Source organism: Lactuca sativa, chromosome 2, assembly GCF_002870075.4.
Source record: "Lactuca sativa cultivar Salinas chromosome 2, Lsat_Salinas_v11, whole genome shotgun sequence".
NCBI classification, from domain to species: domain Eukaryota; kingdom Viridiplantae; phylum Streptophyta; class Magnoliopsida; order Asterales; family Asteraceae; genus Lactuca; species Lactuca sativa.
Window position 1 is genome coordinate 94,618,494 of NC_056624.2, and position 11,630 is coordinate 94,630,123.

General features: G+C 34.7%; 1 protein-coding gene across 1 annotated transcript; it reads right to left on the minus strand.

The window, feature by feature from the left end:
* Nucleotides 1-510: 510 nt before the first annotated feature.
* On the minus strand, nt 511-8,482 carry LOC111893749 (outer envelope protein 61). Its single transcript, XM_023889827.3, has 11 exons — nt 8,111-8,482; nt 5,767-5,997; nt 5,448-5,504; nt 5,218-5,346; nt 4,525-4,602; nt 4,337-4,407; nt 3,382-3,431; nt 3,142-3,301; nt 1,585-2,056; nt 1,007-1,150; nt 511-852 (listed from the first exon to the last, which is right to left on the minus strand). The coding sequence occupies exons 1-11, from the start codon at nt 8,204-8,206 to the stop codon at nt 706-708; spliced, it is 1,635 nt and encodes a 544-aa protein (XP_023745595.1). The 5' UTR covers nt 8,207-8,482; the 3' UTR covers nt 511-705.
* Between the last annotated feature and the right edge of the window lie 3,148 nt (nt 8,483-11,630).

The following is an 11,630-nucleotide window of genomic DNA, read 5'->3' on the forward strand; positions in this document are numbered from 1 at the left end:
TAGGTTATTATTGTGACCACTCGGTTCCACTGATTTATTTTTGTCAATTCGATATTGTTAGCCTACAATGCTACGCCTACTATATGCTCTTTATTCATGTATTGGTAAAATAGTTACATTACTTGTCATTGCTACCTTTTCATCAAGCTTTATTACATCTATCATTTTCCCTTTAGCCACAATACTACTATTTATTTGGTGTGAAACGCTTGAACATAACATTTTTTATTTGTTTGTTTTCTATCTTATTTTTTTTTATGCCGGAAGTAATCATCAAAAGTTGTCTTCCTATCATCAATACGAGCCGCCTACTTTTCACCGGTATGTGATTGGGATAGTGTTAGTGTTGTTAAAAGTTGTAATGCAGGTATGTGATTGGGATAGTGTTAGTGTTGTTAAAAGTTGTAATGCATGCCAAATACAAAACCAAATTAAACCAAACCGGTTACACAGCTTAACCAAAAGAATTAGCCATATAACCACAATCCACAAAAGAATAAACCTAAGAAATTATTTGCTGGTGAAAACTTATTGGAAGAATTCAATATAAAACTAGGATTGTGGGTGTTACATTTTTCAACTTAAGAACACTAACATGTCCCGAACAAACACCTCCTAATCTGTGCATTTAGGCATTATACTTTCCACTCCTGAATGATTACATCATAGCAGATAGCATGTTTTCTTTTGTGTAAATGATGGATCTTAACTGCCAATGTATCCAAGCCAATGGAGAAACATTGCAAAAAGGAGCATACATACGGCCATAACCATCCCCTGCCTCCCCAGGAGCCAATTTTTGGTTTTTACAGCACCTTCGCCTGCTCGCTGAATTCGATCAGCCCACTTCATCTGTAACAACCACAATCATACAACCATCTTTAACAAAACCACAATTAAAATCCAAAAAACTATTTTATATATATATATATATATATATATATATATATATATATATATATATATATATATATATTATAATGCATAATTTAAGCATAAAGTTTACCAATCTATCCAGGTTCTCTGGTGACAAAGAGGACATCGCTTGTTGAGCTCTTTCTGCATCCTCCCGAGAGAGTTTCACTCCAAATTGTTCACTCATGTTTGCCATCATGTCAGGGCTCATATTTTTCATCATTGATGACATCATCTTCCAGTTCCAATCAATAAATCAAACATCAGTGAATTCATACACAATCTTTGAATCAAATTAGCATGCTTTCAATATATATGACTGCTTATTGACTAGTAGAATGAATGAACGGCTTTTTTATTTTATTTTTTTGCAACAAATACACAAACACAATAGTAGTTAGATAAGAATTATATCTTCGAGGATGTGATGCCTTCTCATTCATGCACTTATAAGTTTGAAGCCAAGTATAGATGAAAACTAGAAAATAATGAAGTTTGTTACCTTTCTGTTTAGTATAACACCAACCAGATAATATTCAAGGAAAACAAAATGAGAGAGAAGGTTTTTTTTTTCCAAATACAGGGGAAAGGAAGACTTATAACTGATTAATATATATATATATATATATATATATATATATATATATATATATATATATATATATATACCTCACGCATGGCTGGATTCTTCAACTGGCTTCGAATATCAGAGCTCGGTTGAGGTCCAATTCTTGAATTCAAAAACCCTTGAGATTGACTTTCTTGCCCTTCTGAAATATTACTCCCACCACTCTCTGTTGCCATTGGATTTTGCCCGTTTAAAGATGATGCCATTTCAAACATCTTTTGGAGCTCTTCTGCTGGCATCTTAGTCATCATATCAGTTGCAGTTCTAAGCATGTCAGGTGTCACATTTGGCATACCTGACCCATTATAGTTATTATTATTATTATTCAACAATGGGTTCTCCCCCTGGAAGGAGGTAGCCATCTGGAGCATTTTTTGAAATTCTTCTGGGGGCATTTTTGTAATTAAACTTGAGGCAGTCTTCACCATATCAGGAGATATGTTTTCAAATTTTCCACCACTCAGAGATGCCAGAGTTTCTGGATCAGCTTTAGACATGAACTTCTGAAAGGATCTATTCAATCAAACAACATAAAACGATAAAGTCATGTGAAATTGACAAAAAAAAAAAAAAAAACAAAAACAAAACAAAACACATTGACCTATCTAAAAAGGGTTTAAAGCAAGATATAGCAACCTACTTCCATTTATTTGGTTATATCCTACTGCCATATCTTCCTATTACAACATTGTACAATGAAATATCTACCAGCTTATAGAAACGTCATCCAAATACAAAGCGATTTTCACTGCTATAACTGGGTAGATTTTTCAAAGTAAGAAAAAAGTCACAATGCTAGGGTAGATTTTTTGAAGCAGATAAGATAGGGTAGATTTTTTAAAGCAAGAAAAAAAAATCACAATAAAAGAATAAATGAAAGTATGTTGCTATTTTCTGCATTTATCCCACTGATTGGATAACCCCTGTTAAAATGTGGATGACACATCCAACAGTTTTCGTTTTATTTATCCAGCAAAAAAAATTGGACTTTCCACAAAAGTACACTTTTAAATGGTAAGGAATGCCTAATTGGAAATTAACCTATATGGAAGAGCATATTTGCACATGGAGTGGTATGCAACAAAAATGTATATATATATATATATATATATATATATATATATATATATATATATATATATATATATATATATATATATAACACAAGGTCCCCAAGGAATGAAAATCAGGAAAATGTTACGAATCACATTCCTTTCGGAATAGTTGCTTCTTAAATGAAGTGGACTGGATAAGGTTTCTACGGATATAATCGGTGATGAGGATGTTAAGGGCATTAACATCTTTTGCATAGACGATAGATCGAGAGAGAGTTTCTGTCCCAATGTGGGGTGGGACAAAAAAAACTGCAAATTTTGTCAGAATGATGTCCCAGTCTCAATCCAATGCCTATCTTTTTCTTTGATGATGAGGGAACTCACGTCTATTGCAAGATGAGAGATCGAGAGTGAGTCCAGTCCACGTTCCACCTGTTTGGGTGAACGCTACTTTGAATGATGTGGATGAGAAGGGTATTCAAGTCTTTGTTTAACAGAAAAAGTTGAAATTTTTGAGTCATGTCATGTGTAAGACACACAAACCTGATGGATTCTTTGTCTTGCAGATGTTCTGAATTGGTTGGAAGAACACCACCACTGCTTGCTTGTTTACTAACATGGTCACAAGATTCTGAAGACGAAGCTTGTTTCATTTCGCAAGTTGTAGTTGCTACCTCATCCGTAATTTCCTCAATTCTTATGCCTATGGATTGGAAATACATATAGCACAAAAGGTATAATAAGATGGATACAAAATTTGACATCAAGAAACACAATAAATACCTCCTGCTGCACCTTCATCTCCTTGTTCAGTTAACCCTTCCTTGGCATCTCTGAATCAGGAATAAGGACATACACGATTGGAAATGAGTTGCCACTTTAATCACAACATTGGCTTATAAATGCAACAACATAACAGCATACTTTCATTTATTTCTGTAGCATAACATCCTACTTTCGTTTCCTTCTATCACACCACTCTTTTTTTTTTTAATTTCCAAGGCATTGTATCTTGAAAACTGTACCCAATTACAGCATTGTACTTCCAAATTTTTGCCTTATTAGGAAAATACACTTTGAAAAATCTACCCAATGATAGCAGTGAAACATGTAGCGGTGTTTGTGGATTACATAGAGTTTTCAAAGAACAATGTTGTAATAGAACTATAGAAGAAATGAGAAGTAGGATTTTATAATAATAATAAATAAATCAATGAAAGTACACTGCTATTTCTTGCACTTTACCTTAACTTTAAATATATTAAAGTTAGTGATGAAGAATTGAAACAGAACAAACAAACAACGGATGATTGATAGAGGAAACTGGAATTGATATTGAGGATTGAATGAAACAATATAGAGAATACAATCTCCTGATAGGATGATTGCCCAGGGATGAATCCCTCTCACAAAAGGCGTAGCCAATGAGCCAATCTCTCTCTAGAGACTAATAAGAATCTAAGATATTTCTGCTTGTGTAACAATGCAATCCTACCCTCTATTTATTAGGAATTACCCTTTTACCCCTTTAAGTATTTAACCATCTAATTCCTATCAGTTAGTTTCCATTTTTTTCTATTGTATGAAAACAGTGCTACAACAACATGCACTATTTGCTATCCACAGCAGTCAGCTAATGACCACTTGTTTTGGGTCTTTTAAGTAGTGAAATTCAACAAATGAAATGGGTAATAAGTAGTCTAGTTAAAAAGAAAAGAAAAATAAAAAAGTTCAATACCTCAAAACATCTGCAATAGTTTCATCTTCAGGAGAAAGTTCACGTGCTTGGGACAAGTCCGACACTGCTTTCTAAAAAGTTCACCAAGTTGATCAGAAAGATAGATGTATATGATAATAACTTCATTACAAAAGATACTTAATCTTTTAACCACAATTAAATATATCATGTAAGAAGAGATAACTCACTTCTAGTTGTCCTAAGTTTTTATATGCTTGGCCTCTCCTATATAGAGCTTTGACATTTTTTGCATCATTTGCCAATACCTGAAAAGGTCCACATAATTAGCTTGTTCATTATTTTAATCCCAGGCTAAGCATGTTACATTCAATGCATTCAACAAGAGAAGAAAAAAATAATATGCAAAACCATGATAATCCTCATGGAACTCCCCACCTTTAGGGCTAGAATGTTATGGGAAGGAATGGAATTTTTTGTCAAATGAATTAACATCTGAATCATAATGTGTCGCGAATTTGGTTGGCAGAAAATGGGATGGAATTCAATAATAAAAATTATAAAACTTTTAGATCTCTATGTATATTTGTAAAATTTTGTTTGTAGTCAAAATGAATTATTGAAATTTTGGTTCTATCTACTTCAATATATACAGATAATATAAGAGGGTATTTTGGTCTTTTTTTTTAAAAAAAAAAAGGAAGAATGAAATTAAGTTCCTTCAACCCTCCCTTAGGAATGACGGAATCCATCAAACATGGAATTTGAAGGAATGAGGATTATGGCGAAACGGAATTCCATCAATCTGGCAACCAAACACACCATGGAATGGAATCTCAAATTCCAATTCTGTCAAAATTTGAGAATCAAACACAACGTCCTAAAGCTAAACATGAAAATCATCATTAGAAAGCTGTGCATACCTCAGTACCTTCTTTTATGCACTCATGATATTGCCCTGTTTTCAAGTAACATGACATCAAATTAAGAGAGCATGCGAGTAGGAGAGCTCCACCTTTGGATGCCGGAACACCTTTTAGATTGTTTTTTGCCTGATTGATTTAAAGGAAGAGATAAAAAGAAGTTACTTTTGTAATCTGAAAAAAGGAAACTGAATATGCAAAAGGATTGAGATTTCAAATAAAACACTTGCCCGCATATACTTCTCCAAGGCATCATTATACCTTCCCTGACTGTGAAATTCATTCCCCTGCCAAAATGAAAACAAAATCCAGCAATTAAAAGACCTACCTACACAATTACCACTTCTAACAGGTATGTATCTTACGCAAGAAGTATGTAGAGAGCCCCATTTTTGCTTTTTTATATTATTCTTTGTTCTTTCATAATATTTTCAAAGAAATTGGGATCTGTCAAAGGGACTGGAATTTAAAGGAGTTGATTTTTTTTTTGTCATGAGCAAGAAAAAGAAACGCATACAGAGAGGCAAAAGGCGTTTTATGTATGCTTACCTGTTTTTTCAGCATCTGAGCTGCATTCAATTGATAAGTTAATTGTGCATCTACTCTGGAGCGCATAGCGGCTAGCTCCTCAGGTGTTGCATTGGCCATCTTCTCACCAATCTCTGCCATCTCATCTGGTCGAGTTGACTTCAACTGTTCTGCAGCATGCCTCAAGTCATCAGCTTTCATGTATTTCATGCTATCTGTCGCCATTCTTATCAACTCCGGATTCGACATCATCTGCAATCACCATTTTCAGTACCACAAAAACAATCATCTATTAAGGAGGAGATTCATGGGTATCAACACAAGCATTTTCTAACATACAAAAATGTGTATCCAATAGACTTCAATATTGATGTACAAAACTAAACCAACCAACATTGCTTAGTGCTTACACAAACAAGTTTATAACCTAAATCTAAAAAGCAAGTAAGTTCATACTTTATAATAGTAATACAACACTATGTAAAGAAGAAGAATAATACATATCAAAGTAATCATTAATCATCAAACATAAAATTATCAATTTGCCGACATGTTTTGGGAACTTGACTTGAGCAATCGATTAGGAATTTAGGATTTAGGGACAGGGAAAAGCTAAATATTTTAAATAAGGTAATTGACAACAGAACCAAACATGGAGTATGTGGATTCAATTAAAAAGTCATGATCAAATATAAGTTTCCAATCCCCCATCCAGCCTGTCATCTCATTGCCATTATGATATGTTGCATGGGCCACATCTATTCTTAAAGATTGATCTACACAACGCTTATCACCAAGTCCATGACCAGAAAAACATGGTGGATCAGTCAACACTAAAGACACAGCATTGACATGATACCCTAGATTTGGTATCATTGACCCATGATACCAGACTACAGCATTGGCATGGAAACTTGTTAGGAAAGATCAAACTTGTCCTGACTCAAGTCAAACTTATCTAAACATCACCTAATTATTATGTATTCTTTTTATGTTTATTGTCATATTTAAATCTTGATTGTAGGAGACTTTATTTAGCTGCAACTCCTATGAGTTATCATATCTAGTTTCTAAGCATTAAGAGTTTCCATAATTCATTTAAAGACTAGTACAAAGGCTTGGGAGTTCCTTCAAAAAATTAATTAATAATATAAATATGTTTTCTTCTTCATTCCTCAAGAGTCAGTGGGTTGTTTTGCTAGTGAATTCATTCCATTCTTGGTTTGGGCCTTAAACAAACAATAAAAAAATCGACCATTGTCCTACTAAAGTGTTGGAAATTTGTATTTTTCTGCTTCAAGCAGCCTATCCTAGCCTCCAAAACGATTTAATTTGGGAAACAAAGAAACTTTGCAATTATGTCTATACAAATTTTCAGTTCTTAGTATAAGCATTTATCAAAGTAAATTACTTCTTCAAACCCTTCTTTGAAATGCACTACAATGAAAAATAACCAACATAACCAGATTGCTGCCCCCAATCAGTTACCAAGCATTAAACATCATCTATCTACACATCAAAACACCAATCTAAGTCAAAATGGTGTAAAAAAAATAATAATAATTATAATCTTAAACTTTTGAACCCTACTTCAAAGGTCTGGAAGAGTTATTGAAACCAGTGGGTGTCATCTTTCATAACCAGAAGGTCACTGTTTGAGTAACAGAAGCATACTCTTTGCAAAGACACATGGCAGCTATGCCCAAAGACTTCCCCTCCCCACAATTCTTACAAATCCAAGGGGGGAGAGCCTTTCTGTACCAGGTTTGCCTTTGAAGTTTGAAGGTCTTGCCTTGACCAGTGCTCTTCACATTGTTCATTCACAAGTTCCATTGGCATGAAACTCAAATAACCTTATTCCCTATCTTAGAAATAGATTTAGCAGTAAAAATAAATTATCAAGTTATCAAACAAAATCTCACACCCCGGCATTGCATTTCACTTCCTAGTCATCAAATACAAGCATCAAAGCAGAAGAGATACTTTAAGCATGTTCATACAGTCAATCTACCTCCCTAATGTTCCAATATCCATCTTCAATACTTGGGAAATCTATGATAAAAGCTTATTGATCCTGAATTTCGAGGGAATAGGTGAATCTTATTTACTTAGTAAGACTTCAATTTCGTGAATCTCTCAGCATAAGGTGCATCAGAAACAATATTAACTCAAATCGTAATCTGGAAAGCATGGCAAAACTCGGTATATACACAAAGTAAAATAAATAAATAAATAAATAAAACGTTCAGATTAATTTAGAACTGTTTCTAGTTTTGTGAATTATGTTTTACCTCAAAATCTTCAAAACCGATTAAAATATTCGTTCTGTCTATCATATTATAAATTACTTGAAAAGGGAATTGACCTGTTGTTGGATCCTGGATAAGTCGGCGGGTGACATGCGACTCATCTGCTCTTGAGCAAGTCTCATCATCTCCGGATCCATCATTCCAGGAAACATCCTCAAGCAATTTCACCAGTTTCGCAAGACGTAACACAAATGTGGAACTGACACCTGAGAGTGCAATATTTCTTTCGATCTTTCGATTTGGAGCAGGAATTTGAAGAGTGGGTAGGAAATCGCGCGAGTATAGCAGAATATAATTTGATCGAATTGAAGGAGTTGTTTGTTCGACTGTGTTCCTGTGAATTACGGTGTTTTATTGGGTGGGACGCGCCTACCAGATGAGGCGAGTTTGATCACCGATGCCGTTTGTTGACTTGATCCCTCTTTGTGTTTTCTTGGAAGTACCATGTTAATAACGATTCCTGGTCCACCAACGGTTCGTTTAGTTGGTATAACGTGTTCCAAAGATTTGAAATAATTGAAAGAAATTGAAATTGAATAAGAATTTCTGAAAAATTTGTATATGTGTTTTCGTGTGAATTAATTTAACATTGACAAATTGGGTTTTGGAAAGCGGATGTGACTTCCGTATGTATGTCGAGACCGTATTGATCGCGACGCGAAGACGGTTGGGCTCAAAATCTAGGTTTCGGCCTTGAGCCTTATATAATGATGCTACTTTTAGGGTTTGCTCTTATTCTCCGACATCCACCTATTGGGAAACCCTAGTCTCCTTATTTCAAGTGTTCTTGAGTTTTGTGCCTTGGAAGTGTGTGTCGAAGAAGGTGATCATGGTTTTTGGTGTAAGAGACACCTCCTAAGTCTAAATTTAGCTTCCTTCTTCTCTTATGGACCCTTTGTGAGTATAAAGATCCTTGGAACACGGTTGTGACTTCTGTATGTATGTCGCGCCCGTATTGATCGCGACGCGAAGACGGTTGGGCTCATGTAACATCCATAAAAATCATGTTTAATTTAAACTTTTTCAAGCATTTCAAAACCAATAATTATTACAAAACTTGTTTTCAAAATATTTTAAACATCACAGTATCCCAAAAATTTCAGATAATAAAACATAAAGAGGTGTACGATCACACATTCGCCTTCCCACGATCATCTGAAGTACCTAAAACAAAATCCAAAACTATAATCCCGAAGCTTAGTGAATTCCCCCAAAATACTCATACACACAACAATATACATATAATCACAAAACAACATATTATGGGTCCAATCAACAATCGGGTTGGAATACTTCAGGCCCTCAACCTTCGGGTTGGATGTCACACCCCAAAACCAAGAACGGCGGAAACGTTCCGGGGTGGAGGACGTCATGTGAAGTATCATAACAGTGTAAAGTAGTAAACAGGCAACAACATCTTCCATTGCATTAAAAGGAAAGTTTTAATACATGTGTGTTCTTTCATTGTAATAAGACATCAAAATATGTAATCAAATTAAAAGACGAGTCTTGTCTGTGCTCCGTCTTCTCAAAACCTGGCCATCGTACTTGTCTACTGGTGACCTGAGAATACAAGTTATTTTGAAAGCGAGTATCAGCCTAAAGCTGGTGAATTCATAAGTATTTAAGTGTCATTGTCTTGTTTTGGAAAGCTGTTATGAATGCCATGTAAATCTTTAAATGAAATAGTTGATATAAGTATGAAAACTCTAGAATATCCCATATTTCCTACTAGTATGAAATGTAGTCTTCTACCAAGACCCGAATGTTTTGCTATGACAATGATAGTTTTTCCTTCTTTTTGACTATTACAAACAGTACTTAGTCTAACTCATCGTTTATGTGAATGTATCACAAAGTAAAGTAATAGGAAAAATATAATCGTCTTCTACCAAGACCCGAATGTTTTGCTATGACAATGATAGTTTTTCCTTCTTTTTGACTATTACAAACAGTACTTAGTCTAACTCATCGTTTATGTGAATGTATCACAAAGTAAAGTAATAGGAAAAATATAATCGTCTTCTACCAAGACCCGAATGTTTTGCTATGACAATGATAGTTTTTCCTTCTTTTTGACTATTACAAACAGTACTTAGTCTAACTCATCGTTTACGTGAATGTATCACAAAATAAAGTAATAGGAAAATATAATCATGTAAGTGTTATCCTTTTGTATTAGGATTAACACGACATCGCGAAAAGCGAAATGTATAACCTTTGAACATCCGTAGATTGTTCAATTTTCCTCTGTAGCTACAGCAGGTTTAAGGAAGGGTTAGTCTCGTAAAGGTACTCCAAGTATATGTATTAACCGTAGGCATCCGTAGATGTTCATTTACCTCTGTAGCAAACAGTAGGGCAAAGGAATGGTTACTCTCGTAAAGGTACCCCTAATATAAGTAATAACGGTAGGCATCTGTAGATGTTCATCTACCACTATTGCTAACAGGTGGGTTTTCGGAATGGTTAGTCCCGTCTAGATATCTCGTTGAACTGGGATAGGCAGGACAATTTACACAGAAGGTACTAATAAATCATCCTAGTGAATCGAGGTACAAGTATCCATGTAAGCGTACAAATAAATGTATATATGTAAATGTACCCATGTAAGCGTATCTATGTAAACGTACTCATGTATCATGTAAGCATATGTAAACATACTCATGTATCATGTAAGCATATGTGAACGTACTCATGTAAGCGTACCTACGTGAATGTACTCATGTCAGTGTGTCTATGTAAACGTACTCCTGTATCATGTAATGTACTAGTATAGACTCATGAATGAACTGACTCTTGTGTGATTCCTTGTACTTGGAATGGTAAGTGGTATCTCTTAACTATCCCTATAATAGTTAACTGGAAGGTAATTGATTGTCCATGCAGGTTTATACACCCTTGCTACACAAGAGTGTGGGAAACTGAATGAAGGCTGAAAACTACAACATCAATACATATATAAGAACATAAGTGTATAGATATAGTTTTGTTCAAGAAGGTAAAAATGGTTTTGTAAGACATCTAAGAGTTTTGAACAATAATTAACAATGACTTGATGTCATTTTAATAAACATTTCAAACGTAATACTTTTGCTATCAAGGTATTTTTAAGATATAAAACCATTTCATGCATCACATTTTGTAGTATGTGAAATCTGCTGAATGAAAACACAGTTATAAACACATATGATTGATTGAATAACATGCTGTTTTCTACCTGTATTCCCCCTCCACCCCCCCCCCCCCCCATTAAAGCAATTAAAATCATTTAAAACATTGATTAAGGGGTATGAACTCACCTGTTGTGAGTGGTTCTAACGGGTATGCGTGTAGGGATGAGAAGTTCCACGAATGAAGTCCCGAGACACAATAAGTCATAAATGACATATAAGGACACATATTGACATGAATATAGTGTTTATAACATCTATATGAAAGGAAACACCTTCCGGGACTAGGAAACACCTTGACCAAGTGTTGGAATCACATGTGATTCAACATAGGAAGGTATAAAGGCACTCACATGAGTTTACTACCATGAGTTCACGGCCCAAGGGAGTTTACGACCGTAAA

What these genes read in the sequence shown, in the direction of transcription:
- LOC111893749 (XM_023889827.3), bottom strand. Translation starts at nt 8,206, where the DNA reads ATGTTTCCTGGAATGATGGATCCGGAGATGATGAGACTTGCTCAAGAG. An exon ending in AGATGAAGGTGCAGCAGGAG is followed by an intron (nt 3,302 to 3,381) that starts GTATTTATTGTG and finishes TCCAATCCATAG; the next exon opens with GCATAAGAATTGAGGAAATT. An exon ending in AGAATCCAGCCATGCGTGAG is followed by an intron (nt 1,151 to 1,584) that starts GTATATATATAT and finishes TGGAACTGGAAG; the next exon opens with ATGATGTCATCAATGATGAA.